The following is a 15,342-nucleotide window of genomic DNA, read 5'->3' as shown; positions in this document are numbered from 1 at the left end:
TTAGCACCTTTCAGGATTTTGTGACTTCACAGAGCTGAATTATGTCTCTCTTGGTGCATTGACTATTTTCATATTCATCTTATTTTATTACATTGCAAACATTTTATCATGTTCTTTAATCTTTTCCAAGGAACTACAAAATGGTTAACAGATTTAATAAGAGAGTTCTGTGGAGACCTGTTGCCTCAGAGTTGTCTCAGCCAATCTCCAGCTTCTGTTTAATCCCAGGATGGAATCTGATAATATAGAGTGATTTCCACCCAAGGAATCTTCTTCTCAGTCAGCCTGGTGGGGATGGGGAGGGGAAGAAAGGGGTTGTTCTGATCATAAATCTAGAATTGATTTCCAACAGGTGCAGATTTGGTGATAATTGGGAAGAAGAAAAATGCGTTTAGCTTTAGCGAGAGGCCTTGTGTTCCGCAGTTCCCATGAGCATGATTTTGTACAAAGAAAAGAACTTCACTTAAGAGATGTTAGATAAGGATATTGTTTAGGTAAGGCGATATTTCATTGCTGTGCAAATTGAGCAAGGAATTCCTGGCAGTTCCAGAAACACACACACTTTGTTCTGTTACTGGATTTCGTCAGATTAGAGAAGATTTGAATGAAATCTGAGAATTCCTTTGGAATCAAATGTACTCTTTCTCAGATATTGTTTAAATGTCATGCTGCGTGTAACCAAAGTAATTAAAATAAAAATCTGTAGAGATCAGAGGTCAAACGGATGGAAAAGATGCGCCTCTGTGGATTTTAGATGGAAGAGGCTTTGTGTTTTAAATGCTGCTTAGTTTCACAGAAAAAAAATTGATATTAGAATGGGGAATCATCCAATACATTCAATCTCAGGGTCCATTTTCTCTGGAACTTTGGATCTTTAGCAAGTGTCCCAGACACTGATGCTTATTATTCCAATCATTCTTGGTGATGCTGAATGCAAGGACCAGGAATGATCCTAGGTCCGGACTCCGTAGAGTTCCCACTCAAGGGGTCTGTTTGGAAAGAGGCGTGGAAAGGGGGCATCTCTGAACCACTCTCAGCAGTTACCCCCCCCCTGCCCTATCCTTAAAAGGACGATAGGCAAAACGTGTGCGTAAAGTTAGTAAATCGTGCGCGTGCAGGACTTGGGCGCGGTGAAGGCTCCGGCCCTGTCCCGTGGCGGGCCACTTTGGAACTCGCCCCGTCTGTTCCTTCCTGCGCGCAACGGCCGCCACTTCGGGGCTTGGAAAGGGGCGGTTCTGTGGGCAGCCGGGGAGGGGCGGTGGCGGCGGTGGCAGCAGCACTAGCAGCGTGGCCGGACCTGGCCAGCCTCTCGCAGGTAGTTCCTGCTCCCTGCCCGGCCGGGGACTGAAGCCACCATGATCAGCAACGGGGCAGGCGCCCCTCCCGCGCGCAACGGGACCCCCGCGCCTCCGCTGTTGAGAAAAGCCGCTTCCCTGGGCGGGAGTTACGACGTCGCCGGCAAGGTCGGAGCCTGCTCGGGTTGGGCGCCAGGGGGCGCGAGTGGGTGTGGCGGGGAGGGAAGGGAAGGGGGCTGCCGGAGGGGAGGGGGGCTCCACTATTGGGACGCGGGCGCTGCCCTCTCGCCTTCGTCGTGGCGCACATGGCGTGCCCACTCTCACCGGGACGTGGTTTTAAGTTTCCTCTATTCACTGGTCGTTCTCCTAGGGTAAATCCCGAAGGGCGATTTTGCAGCTCTGAAACGCTCGTGCCTGGGTCCCACTCTGCTAGCAACCTTGGGCAAAGAGTGGGGAGCCTTTCTTGGCACCCCTGCCAGCTTTTAAAGTGAAAGGTGCCGGTGGGGCTCAGCCTTGTCTGGAAATGCCCTCTCCTCCTCCTCCTCCATCCCAGATATGTGGAGGTTGCTTGTAACCATTTGGGGACTAAAGGTAAAGGGACCCCTGACCATTAGGTCCAGTCGTGACCGACTCTGGGGTTGCGCACTCATCTCGCATTATTGGCTGAGGGAGCTGGCGTATAGCTTCCAGGTCATGTGGCCAGCATGACAAAGCCGCTTCTGGCAAACCAGAGCAGCACATGGAAACGCCGTTTACCTTCCCGCTATAGCAGTTCCTATTTATCTACTTGCATTTTGATGTGCTTTCAAACTGCTAGGTTGGCAGGAGCTGGGACCCAGCAACGGGAGCTCACCCCGTCACAGGGATTCGAACCGCCGACCTTCTGATCAGCAAGCCCTGGGCTCAGTGGTTTAGCCCTATTTGGGGACTAGGAAAGCAAATTTGCATGTGCTCAGAGGCACTCTCCTTCCTGCATTCTAAAAACTAAGCGGTGACTTTAAGATCTCCAGTGAGGTGGCTGCCTCAGGTGCAGATGCTATGGGGCAGAGAGCAGGCAGTGCTGTTTGAGCCACATGGCCTGCCCTGCTGCTCCATTGCCAGCGTTGAAGTAAGAATCAGCTGCCAGTCTGTACAACTGAGTGCCCTGGCTCCTGTACCTTTTACCTGCTAAAGGTTTTAACACCTGCACAGGTGGCAGATGTTCAACAGGTGCTGCTTTTCCAGCCTGGAAACCCTGGATTTCTACCTGTCACCCGACTTTCACCACTTTGTCAGTAAAGGTGGCTGAGCTTGCAAATGACACTGAAAACAGCCACTGGTTGGTTTCTAAGCTTTGGTGAACTGCCTTGATTGCAGAGGCCCTACCAGTCTCTGACTGAGGCTAAACCCTGCCTCCATTTAGACATCATAGCTGGCTGTTATAGGTTGGGGTGCTTGTCAGCTTCTCATTCTTGAGCAACTTAAAATGAATCTTCCTGACACAGCAATGCAGTGTTCTCCTTCCTTCAACAGAGCAGTTCCTATTAAAACCGCACCCGGAGGAAGCAGCTAAAAGTGGGGTTTGTGGGGAGGTTGGTCAGGAGATGCATTTCTCAGAATGAAAGCAGCGGCAGGGGGGGGGGGAGAGAGGGAGGCTTTATGCAGGGCAGAGGGGTTAGCTTCCTTTTTTTTTTTTTTTTTAAAAATATTTTTATTAATTTTCCAATTAAAACCAATTATATCACATTCAATATTTCAAATTATACACATATATATATCAATCAGACCGAATGTTATGCCAAATCATCTAAAGAATTTTTTATTTGGGTTCCCATGCTTCAAGAAATTGGGAATTCCTCGCAACTGTCCACTGCCGTCTTTTTTCTAAAGTTCAAATCGTCCTTCAAGTTCATAATAATCCAGATCTTCCCCTTACAGTCACATAGATGTTTTCCACTTTCACGATTGTTTCCCAGCTGCTGATATAAATATCAAACAAAGTCTCACAGATGTTCTTTCTCCTGTGTGAGTTAATCAGTCCAGCCTCCCCATAAATCTTCTTAATGGAGCTCCTGTTGCGTTGAAGCAATTCGAAGTAGCGCCATCTTAAAAAGCTCAAATCACTTTCGCTTTCCTCTCATGGCCATGAAAATTTACGATCATTATAGAATTTACAGCTTTTCCAGGCAGGAGACCCAAACATCAAACCATAGACTCTTGGTAAATTAATGGATCTCCTTGCCCTATAGCTGAACTTAGCTTCAGGTCGCTGCTCCAATTTAAAGTGCGTCACAGCTCATAAATCCTCCGAACGCATTCAGAACTCCTTCCGTCCGACTAGGGGGGGGCTTTTCTCATCGGCAACTCCACATCTTTAAAAAAAATATGCTCAGTAACAACAGTTATAAGGTTCAACTCACACAGTCTTTTGCTTCTCTTTCACTCCAAACAAGCCAGGACATCGCGTCCGGGAAGGTACGAGGCAACAATATGAAGAAAAAAAATAAAATAAAAACTCACTCCCCTTATCGCTCCGTCCCCATCAATCCTTCTTCCAGATGCAGTACAATCTTTGACTCCTCTCACTCGGCAGCATAAATTTCTCAGCAGTAAACAGCGCTTCTTTCCCTCCTTCTGAAGTATGTCCATAGATTTAAGCCTAATTATCTTCTTTAACCATGGAAATCCCCGCCATGCAGATTAGCGTCCGGGAGTCCTGGCCCTTGTAAGTGCTCAGCCCAAGCTCCCCCCACTCCAAAAACAGTCGGAGTGGGTCTGGGGGCATCGCGGGCCAGCGGCCCCTCTCCGTAACCCCCGGAGAGGGTAGGGGGTTGCCATTTACTCCCCTAGCAACCGCCAAATTCCTCACAAAGGTCAGAGAGATGGAAAACAGGTCCGCCATTCCTGCAGGCGGAAACCGGAACCCGGGGGGTTAGCTTCCTCAAATGCAGCTTCTCCGTGGCTCTCCCCAGCCCTGTGGTGTGAGCTCTGGGAAAATCTCTGCTGCAGTGATGAGGAGTACATACTCCCTGCACGGTCGCTGGGGTCGACTGCAGAGCCCTTTAGCTGCTGTAGTTAACCGGCACACAGTTGAGGAACACTGCTAACAGACAGAGCCAGCAGTATCCTCTGGTAACAGATTTGGGCGCTGGTCAAAGCTTTTCATTGTGGCTTTCCAAGGAGTTCTTTGCAGGTGTCCAGCTTGGTCTTTGTTGTCAATTTCATACGAAGCCAGCTTTGAACCATGAAAAGCTAACCGGGGGGGGGATGGAAGTTCTGTCTTTTCACCTTTACAGGATGCCACTGACAAGCCACTCTCATTATGAAAACAGTAGCATTAGAAGGCTGATGAACAGCCTGAATTGCAAGGCTGGCAAGGCCCAGGTCTTCTGTTGTCTGGGGATTCTGGTGAGCCTCTAGTAAGCTGGAGCTCTTTTGAATGCGGAGGTCGGGGGACGCTGATTCACATGGGGAAATGGGGCACTGCCTGCCAGTCTCGGCCTGCCCTCCACCAGCTCCCCACCTGCCTGCCTGCCTGCCTTCTTACGCCCAGTCGAGGCACTACCTGCTAGCTGCCTCACCAGTCTCAGTGTTGCCCTATCTTCTGCCCCACCAGTCCCACCAATAGTGGGAGCCATGCAGAGGGCCAGTTCATGGGATAGCTCAGTCTGTAGAGCATAACAAAATTAAAAAATCCTTCCAGTAGCACCTTAGAGACCAACTAAGTTTGTTATTGGTATGAGCTTTCGTGTGCATGCACACTTCTTCAGATACCGTAGAGCATGTGACTCTTAATCTCAGGGTCGTGTGTTTGAGCCCCAACTTGGGCAAAATAATAATAATCCTGTGTTGCAGGGGTTGGGCTAGATGATCCACACAGTCCCTTCCAACTCTACAACTCTTTGATTTTGTGTGATCACTTCTCATGGCCAGTGACTTGCTCTTGTTGCTGCTCACTTGCTTGGAGAGGGCAGCTGAACAGGCAGTGGCACAAAGGAGTAGAAGCAAGGTCAAGGATCCCTGGAGGACGGCCGCAGGCCCTGGCAGATGCCTGACAATGCAAACTCCAACACTTGCCCTAGATTCCCATCACCCCTGACCTTCTGCAGGTCTTTGCACATTTGCAAGATGAAGAAGCAGACACTGCAGCCAGACATGCACCACAATCTAGTCTATGGAGTGCAGCAGATTGCTTTTTTCAAGTCTGAACGAGGAGGGGCACTGTGGGCATCAGGAAAGGCCTCTGCAAGCACATGTATGCCCACAGGCACCAAATTGGCGACCCCTGTGTTACAGAGACAGCAGAACAATGACAGCCCCCAACCCAACTCCCTGCATGCACCTTCTCTGCACAAGTTGGTGCTCCGGGACTTGCCTCCTTCCAATAAGCATAAAAATGGAAGGGGTTTGGCTCCCCCATGGACAAGTCGTCCTCATAGATTCTGCAGTGTGTAAATGTGAAGCATGCCTCCTACTCTTTAACTCATGGTGGAAATCTGTGCCTTGGGGAACGGGGCTGTATCCATTTGGAATAGGAGCAGCTCGGAAGACACTTCAAAAGTCTTGACCTCATTGTTTGCTTTTCCTGCAAGGGGCTGCTGACATATCTGATTGTAGGTTTGTCCCCTAGTGACAGAAAAGAGATTGCTGTTATCTCACAGGAGACTGGCAGAACCTTTCTTTATAGGGGGATGAGCACTTGCTAATCGACATTTTTTCAAAAGACACATTCCAGGGTAGGGTGGGTGGGGGTGCATCTCTTGTTAGTCTGTTACATTGGAAACACAAGAAAGAGAGTCTCTTTTTATGAAAGGTTTATTGCGGCAGAAGTTCCTGTGGTCTAGAGACCACTGGATGAAAACTGGGCTGTAGTCCATGAAAGCTTACGATAGGGTGGTGCAGTAGGACCTGAGAAGACCTGGGTTCAGATCCCCACTCAGACATGAAAGAGGCCTGGCACTGTCTCTCAGTCTAGCCTACTTCACAAGGTTGTTGAGAGGATGAAACAGGAAGAAGGAGAACTTTGTATGCCTCTTTGAACCCTGTGGAAGAAAGGTGATGATGATGATGATGATATCACTATTATTCTTTAACAACAGAGGTTTGTGTCACTTTAAAAACTAACAGATTTTTATTATAGCACAAGTTTTCATGGACTGCAGCCCATTATGCCATCATGAAATTTGTTAGTCTTTAAGGAGACACAATACTTTTTTCCTGTTCTTTTTCTTTTTCTGCTTCTGCTGCATCAGACTAGCCAGCTACCCCCCCTTGGGAAATAAGTTTTAAAAGATGCCACGAGGAAGACTCTTTGTTCCTCAGGAGCAGCTCGGATAACACCTTCCTCTCCCCAGTGTAAAAAATTGATCCAGAGCTGCCAGCAAAACCAGGACTTCTAAGCCGAGGTCTGTTTGCTTAGGAGGAGTGGATGCTGGCTTGCGTGTTTGCTCAGCTATCTGGCAACATGGGTGAGGCGGCTGGAGGGGGGGGGGAGTCCCAGATCAAACAGAGTTAGCTCATGACACGTATCACCTAGGTAAAGTGCTGTAATGGTACCTCTCAGGTGTTTAACTGGGAGATCCTCAAGACATAGTGGAGCCTCTATGAGCCCTGGTGGAGCCTATGTGCATTGATCGATGCAGCGACACTTAGGGGACATTCTACAGGCAAAGGGGAAGAGAGCGAAGGGACTATTTGCTGCAAACAGACTTGAGATCCTAATCACAGCCTGCTCATATATCAATGACAAACCTGGCTCCAGCCAAAGATGACCTGAGATGCAGGTGCTGTTTTCCAGCTGGGCCATTGCTGATTACTTGAGGGGTTTACAAAGGCTTGGAGCTTACAGAGACGGTGTTTGCTCATGATGGGGGGAAACTTGCTTGCTTAAGGCAATGAACAAACCCTAAGGGTGTAGTAGGAGCAGCAGCACTGACCCTAGTAGGGAATTTCTTTGAAATCACAGATATGTCTTGGGTAAACTGTCCACCCCAAAATCTTTGGTCCTGTGGACAGTTTTATGTGGAGGGAAGCGGGTGACGCTGTGGGTTAAACCACAGAGCCTAGGGCAGGTATCCCCAAACTTTGGCCCTCCAGATGTTTTGGCCTACAACTCCCATGATCCCTAGCTAACAGGACCAGTGGTTGGGGAAGATGCAAATTGTAGTCCAAAACATCTGGAGGGCCAAAGTTTGGGGATGCCTTGCCCTAGGGTTTGCCGATCAGAAGGTCGGTGTTTCGAATCCCTGCAACGGGGTGAGCTCCCGTTGCTTGGTACCTGCTCCTGCTAACCTAGCAGTTCGAAAGCACATCAAAGTACAAGTAGATAAATAGGTACTGCTCTGGCGGGAAGGTAAATGGTGTTTCCGTACGCTGCTCTAGTTTGCCAGAAGCTGCTTAGTCATGCTGGCCACATGACATGGAAGCTGTACGCTGGCTCCCTTGGCCAATAACGTGAGATGAGCGCCGCAACCCCAGAGTCGTCCGCGACTGGACCTAATGGTCAGGGGTCCCTTTAGCTTTACCTTTAAGCCTCATACAGCCTTGTCTGCAGTTAAAAAAAATGCAGAATATTCAAAACCAAAGTTAAATATGTCGCCCTGCACAGCTCCATCGGTTGTTTGTATCTGGTTCTCTCGCCGTAAAAGAAGGTGCCTAAAGACAGTCCCGAGGTGAATTTAAGGAAGATAGGAAGCTGCCTTTAGCTCAGTACTGTCTATAGAAGGGTTTACACAACTTGGGTCTCCAGCTGTTTTTGGACTACAATTCCCACCATCCCTGACTACTGGTCCTGCTAGCTAGGGATGGTGGGAGTTGTAGTCCAAAAACAGCTGGGGACCCAAGTTTTGGAAGTCCTGGTCTACGGTGACTGGAAGTGGCTCTGCGGGACCCAGCCCTACCAAGAGATTCCAGGTATTGAATCAAAGATCTCCTGTATCCCTAAGGTGGATAGATGGCTGAGCAAAAGCAGGAACTGAAGCATGTGGCTTGCAGCTTGAATAAACTGAGACAAAGTGTTCTGCCTGTAGAATAAGCAGTTGCAGTAGTAGCTGGCAGCTGGAGTGGCTCCAGGCCAGGCCAGGCCATCTCTCTCGGTCAGGAGAGGGGAAACAGTGGCAAAATAGTAGAAGTCATGGAAATGAGGGCAACCAGTCAGGGAAGATGGTTTATAACCTTCTAGTCATCCTGGGAAAGAAGAGATGATTACAAATGTGCAAGAGAGGCCTGGAACTCCAGGGAATTGTGGGCTTGGTGCCCCTCAAGATTGCTCACCTACAGGCAGAAGATTACATGCACAGTTCTTGAGACAGCATGGAAGGTAGGAAGACTTCTTAGGACCTCTTGGGAGGTCATGAGAAGATCCCTGTTAGATCAGGGCAATATCCATAGCGCAACATCCTCTTCTCAAAGTGGTCCACCTGATGCTTGTGGGAAGCCCAGAAGTTAGTACTGAATGCAACAGCACTCTGCCCACCTGTCATTCCCAGCAGATGGTATTTAGAGCCACATTGCCTCCTACAGTGAACCCAGAGGGACCATGGCTTGGTCAAAAAGCCCCAGACCATCGCTTGCAAGCTTACAGTATCACTAAGGCAGGCGGGAAGCTAACAGGTTTCAAGGAGCTGACAGCATTCTGTTGCATGCGTCCCATGTTGAGGAATAGCCACTGTCAACATTGTGAGGCTGAGCCAGAGAGGTCTGGTGGGGGAGCTAACACGAGAGTGAAGATTAAGTTTTTCCTATGATTGTTTTGCAGTTGTTGGCTGACCTCCTGGCTTGCTAGATTAGATTTCCCCACGATCTAGCGATCCAGGGGGGAAGCTTATTTAAGTGGAACTTAAATAAAATAGGTCTTCAAACAATAGGGCATTGGCCCATTATGTAACAGCAGGAGCCAAGCAATCAGCCAGGAAGTGAATCTGACTCTTGAAACAGCAAAGAGCAGCCTGCTCTTGTGCTCGCTTGAGCTTGGCATCCCTGCCCAGCCCTGGACCTCAGAGCACTCAGCTCTTCCTTCTGCTCCTCCTCTTTCCCTGCTCCCACCGAAGATATGTGCTGTCCCTTGCACTATTAATGGGCTTTTGCACCCCATGTTGTAGGTGATGCTGCTTGGAGATTCAGGCGTGGGGAAAACCTGCTTCCTCATCCAGTTCAAAGATGGGGCCTTCCTCTCTGGGACCTTCATAGCCACTGTCGGCATAGACTTCCGGGTGAGAGCACTACAGCTGCCAACGAATGCAGAGAGATGCTTCCATTACAGCGCAGGGAATGGCTGCCCCTACTGAGATTATGTTAATTGCATAGATTTTTTTAAAAAATAATGTAATCTTATGTGATTGGGGTTGCAGCATGCAGGGAGGGGTGATCTAACCCTTTCCTCCTCTGCTGTGATCCCAGTTAAAATCGCTACCCCCCACCCCTCTGCCACACACGCTGCTGGTAGTGATGGGAATACATAGCTCCTATTAGGACCAATTGCAGAGCAGGGAGGGGATTTCCACTAGGATAGTAGCTGGGTAGGAAACACCCCGTCCCCTCTATGTTGCAGTCCCAATGGAATGTTGAGCCCCCTACACCTAGGATCAAAATGTTGTTGTTGTTTTAAGTTCCCTGAAACATGGCTGCAAGCCACACAATTAACACAATGTGGAGCTCAGCCCTGAGATGAGAACAGTGCAAGCAAAGGGTAAAATAAGGGCCAAAGTAGACACGGCATAAAGCTTTACTGGACCAACTCAAGTTAATTTACGCAAGTGTTTTTTAGATCCTCCATTGATAAGGCAGGTCATCATATTATGTGTTCAAAGCATTCATTCTTTCCAACTAGGGTGCGGTTTAGTTTACATATAAGCTAAACGAGCTATAGCTTAGGGCCCCACTCTCTTGCCCCCCCCCCAAAAAAATATACTATGGTACTTCTTAATTGTATTTCACTATTAATATACTTGTTCTTAATTGTATTTCAGTTCAACAATTACTTTGATAAAATATATATTTTGTTATGTGCAAATGGCTTTAGATACCTCTTAGGTCCATAAATTACCATATAGCATATATTCAACACACACAAAAACAGCGACAATTTGTTGTTGACAAAGGACAGCTGGACATATAAGGGCCCCATTACCTTCAGTAGCTTAGGGCCTCATCAAACCTAAATCTGGCCCTGGTTGTATTGGATAACTTACCATGCTGACCTCTGTTATAGTGGTATCCTATCCTCTTGTGCAGTTTCACATGTTTGCTTTAGGAATCTAAAGCTTTAAGGATCCAAAGTGTCATTTATTTTATCACTATGGTTTTATCCTATTGGGGAGGTGGAGTGTATGGATTTTCTGCTCCAGGCACCAAATCATCTTGGGCTATCTGTGTGTGTCGTTCTGGATGCTGCAGGTGAGAGAAGAACATAACAGAATCCAGGGAAGGTAGGTCAGAGGAATCAGGGTTACAGAACACATGAAAATCAAAGGGCATTTAACCAACCCCACCTTCCCAAATCAAGCCAGATCAGAAGAAAGACAGATTTACCGGGACCATCTTCATCCAATGACTAAGTTATCTTGTATATTGTACTGCAAACCTGCTTCTATGTGGTGGAGGCTCCAGATTGCAGCAGAAACAGCATTGGTCGTGTTTTTTTGGGCTAGATCCTATCAGCATTCTGCTACCAGTTTTCCACGTTCCCTGGATGCTGGTGACACCTGCCTGACATTACAAAGAACCCATACTATCTGGCGGAGTCAATGCTTGAATACATCAGTGCTGTAACCTGGGACCCTAACCATATGGAAGCAATTGTCAACTACCACATTGCCTGAATATTGCATGAGCAAGCCGTACATTTGTCCTATTCCACCTGGCGTAGGATTCCTGTGCCTCTAATGGATCTGTGGGAGGGGGCTGCAACCTCTCCTGCCGCTACAACACTCTGAGGGGAGAAGTTCTCCTTTAACAGACCCATTCACCCCCTTCTTCGTTTAAATTATAGAGCAGTTAAGCCCTTCGGAGGCACGCTGCTTTCTGAAACGTGCAAAAAGGCAGCCCTGTTTAGGGAAGTTTTTAGTGTCTGGTGTTTAATTGTATTTTTAATACTGTACAGTATTTTGTTGGAAGCCACCCAAAGTGGCTGGGGAAACCCAACCAGATGGGCGGGGTATAAACAAATAAATTATTATTATTATTATTATTATTATTATTATTATTATTATTATTTTATAGCAAACAAAAACTCTTGTTAATAAGCACATGCACATGGGTGTAGCCAGGGGACGGGTGGGGGGGGTGCAACTGTCCCCTCCCTAAATCAAGAAACTAAATAAAAATACTTAACTAAAAGTAGAAATTGTAGAAAGGTTTTGACAGATTTTTTCTGGGTCAAAAGAAAGTAATTCAAAACAACTGTTACTGAGACATTTCATTCCAGATTGGTTGGGATATTAGACAGAACCAGGCAGAGGATGGTGACAAGTGGCTGTCGTGCACCCCCCAATATAAATCCTGGCTATGCCCATGCATATGATGACTTGGGGGGGGGTGCTTCCCATTACCATTCCTCAGAAATTTCCTGCTTTTGTGGAGACAAAGGTACTGAATGGGAATGTTGCCTGAACTAGCTAGTCTTAGATGTGCTGTTTCTCATTCTCACTTCTCCCGGGATTGGTATCATTGGTTTGTATTATCACGACATTCTTTGGATGCATAATATGGTATAGAAACGTAGAACGTACAAAGGTGCCTTATACTGAATCAAACGGTTGGCCCATATAGCTCAGTCTTGCCTACAGTGACTGGCAGCTGCTCTTGTGGGGGGCGGTTCAGGCAGGGGAGATGTTGGGGATTGAACCCGAGACCTTCTGCACGCGAGGCAGATGCTCGGCCGCTGAGCGATGACCCGTCCCCACATTTTGTGAAACGCATTATGAAGAATGAGATATCAGAGTCATCCGTAATGTTGGCCTTGGCAAGGCTTCACACTTCCACTTCTCTCATGCCTGGAAAGCATGGGTCCGAGCAGTTTTCTGCTCCTGTGCTTAGACTTGGGTCCAAGCAGTTTTTGCCTTTGCGTCCAGAGCAAGCGGAAGTGTGGATGAGCCCAAAGAAGAGACAGTGATTTGGAAAGGTGTCTCGGTGCTACTTCACGCCCCAAACAATGTTCGGGTTCTGATTCTGTTTAAGTAGAGGGAGATCTTTTCACACCATCGTCATGGGGCTAAATCTGTGTCACGGAAGGTTTGTGGCTGTTGCAGACTCCCATGCAACTTTCCAGGAGCATTGGGTAAAAGAAACGTGAGACTTATTTAGCAAACGTCACTCTGAATTTCTGCTTGGATGAGGCTGGGGTTGCATCAGTCCCCATAACATGAAGTCAGGCCCTGTCTACGTACCTAACCTACGGCTGCTGTCCAATAGCACGTGTCTATAATATGGAAGCACGAGTGCTACAGTGCAAGACTGCACGCGTCTGGATCAGGCATAGGCAAATTCCAGCCCTCCAGATGTTTGGGACTACAATTCCCATCATCACTGGTCCCAAACATCTGGAGGGCCGGAGTTTGCCTATGCCTGGTCTGGATCTATGCTGTTTTAGAGAAGGAGCTGTATTTTAGAAGATGATTGCCAGCCCCAGATTTGCCTTGTAACCCTAATGCGGGAAACGCAGAGGGGAATCGGTGGGTGGCCTTATATCATTGATCATTGTTAATGCAAGAAAGGGAAAGTGGAAAATACCTTGTGACCAAACATCTCTTACAGGACTTGAGAACTACTTAAAGCAGCGTGCTGAGCCCTAATGGTTTGCCTCTATTATTTCCAATGACTACGGAGAACTGTTCTCAATGAGCTTTTTCTGTGCAGGGCTGCATTGTTCTCAGCATTGGGGCTACCTTTGAAGGTGACCCGGAAACTACAACTAACCCAGAATGTGGCAGCTAGACTGGTCACTGGGAGCGGCCGCCGAGACCACACAACACCGGTCTTAAAAGACCTACATTGGCTCCCAGTACGTTTCCGAGCACAATTCAAAGTGTTGGTGCTGACCTTTAAAGCCCTAAATGGCCTCGGTCCAGTATACCTGAAGGAGCGTCTCCACCCCCATCGTTCTGCCCTGAGGTCCAGTGCTGAGGGCCTTCTGGCAGTTCCCTCGTTGCGAGAAGCCAAGTTGCAGGGAACCAGGCAGAGGGCCTTCTTGGTAGTGGCACCCGCCCTGTGGAACACCCTCCCATCAGATGTCAAAGATTTTTAGAAGACATCTGAAAGCAGCCCTGTTTAGGGAAGCTTTTAATGTTTAATAAATTATTGTATTTTAATACTTCTGTTGGAAGCCGCCCAGAGTGGCTGGGGAAATTATTATTATTATTATTATAAACAAAATACAATAAAACTCAAATGCAACACAAATGACACAACAGTTAATGCAGCACCAAATAAAATCACCAGAAGCAATAAAACTGAGAAGAGCCGTAGTCCCATTCTTCTCCATTCTACACAATAACCAGATGTCAAAGAGAAAAACAACTACCAGATTTTTAGAACACATCTGAAAGCAGCCCTGTTTAGGGAGGCTTTTAGTGTTTAATAGATTATTGTATTTTATTTTTCTGTTTGAAGCCACAGAGTGGCTGGGAAAACCCAGCCAGATGGGCGGTGTGAGGGACAAGGGATACAGGGAAGTCCCTCCCATCTTAAGTTCCAGCCCATCACCAAGCGCTGGAGAGAGTAAGGAGAGCTCTGCCTCCAGCGGAGAGTCAGGAAGTGGTGTCCGAGGCTCAGGCAGGGTTGTGGAGCCCATGCCTCAGGTGGGACAGGAAGTTGGACGCACAGGGGGGAGGCCAATCCCCCCAACTCCCGAATTGCGACGCAAACGTAGGGGGAAGAGGTTGGGTCTGCCAAAGTTGTGGTGCTGGAAGAAAACGCGCCAATCGCCATTCGGGAGTTCTGACACCTCACCTTAAGGATGCATTTTTATTGCTCTGAACACTGTAAATAGTCAGCACTTAATAAAAGCCTTAAAAGACCATGCTGGAGTCGTTACTCTAGAGTAGCCATACCAGGCCCTCTGACAGCAACTCCCGAATCTTTTTTTGGCTACTTTGGAGTGCAGCGATGAGCGCTCAAGAGGCTGAGCATTGGAGGCTGGAGGCCGAAGCAGCGAAGCAGGAGCTACAGAACCTCACAGCGCACGCACAGCAGCAATTGCATGCCGCTCAGGAGGAGGCGCGAGGGGCGCAGGAGGAGCTGAACAAGCTGGTGGACCAGGTGAGGACAAAAGAGGAGACTGAGAAACAGCTAAGGGTGATGGTATTAGACCTGCAGAAAAAGTTGGAAGAGGAGAAAGCCGCTAGAGGTGGGGGGGCACCCCAGCCGCAGCTAGTCCAAGTGAGAAGGGGACAGAGCCTAGTCACCAAGTTCAGCGGAGACCCGAGGGAGTACCTCGGATTCGAGACAGAAATAAATTATGCGCTGGAATTGCATGCAGCAGAATTCCCAGATGACGCGCACAGAGTCTACTTTATCATAGAACATTTGACGGGGGCCGCCCGGGAATGGGTAAGACCGCTCATCGCGCAAAAAAATCCTTGCATGAAGAACGCAACTTTATTTCTAGAAGCTTTAAAATTAATGTACGCTAGCGACAGTGAAATGGAGGCCACTAAACAGGAGCTTCATGACTTAACACAAGGAAAATCGACAGTTAGGGACTACTGGGCGAAATTCACCATGCTGGTGCACAAACTGGGGTGGGATCTGAACAGTGAGCCAGTGAAATCAGCCTTCTACCTGGGTTTGCATGCAGACGTTAAGGATGAGCTGGCAAGAGGTCCTAGACCGCAGACTATGGATCAGCTCAGCAAAGCGGCGCTAGCGGTGGGGGTGAGACAGGAATCCAGATGGTATGACAAACAAGCGACGCGCGCAGCAAAACCTTGGTTCCCACGCTCTCAGGACAGACCACATCACCAAACCCCACCCCAGGGACCGCCCCCAGACCCGCCCAGACCAAGCCCAGAGCCGGAACCGATGGAGATCGGGGGAGCGCGCGCGCGGGCTTTTCAAACCCCGGCGGCGCCAA

The 15,342-nt window shown here is 48.3% G+C and overlaps 1 protein-coding gene across 3 annotated transcripts in view; it reads left to right on the top strand.

Annotated features, from left to right (window-relative positions):
- The first annotated feature begins 1,269 nt into the window (after positions 1-1,269).
- RAB37 (RAB37, member RAS oncogene family) overlaps positions 1,270-15,342 on the top strand; it is a 35,468-nt gene continuing 21,395 nt past the window's right edge. For 2 of the 3 annotated variants that reach the window (XR_009557197.1, XM_035104393.2), the window contains exons 1-2: positions 1,270-1,463; positions 9,374-9,484. Coding sequence is in view for 1 of the 3 variants with exons in the window: in XM_035104393.2 (XP_034960284.1) it covers positions 1,356-1,463; positions 9,374-9,484 (219 nt within the window). In the remaining 2 variants the exon portion in view is untranslated. The remainder of the gene's footprint in view (positions 1,464-9,373; positions 9,485-15,342) is intronic. The other variant, XR_009557198.1, reaches the window with a different exon arrangement.

The sequence above is a fragment of the Zootoca vivipara genome, chromosome 2 (genome assembly GCF_963506605.1).
Source record: "Zootoca vivipara chromosome 2, rZooViv1.1, whole genome shotgun sequence".
NCBI classification, from domain to species: Eukaryota; Metazoa; Chordata; class Lepidosauria; order Squamata; family Lacertidae; genus Zootoca; species Zootoca vivipara.
Note: the sequence above shows the minus strand (reverse complement) of the source record. Positions and strands in the feature narration are given on the sequence as shown.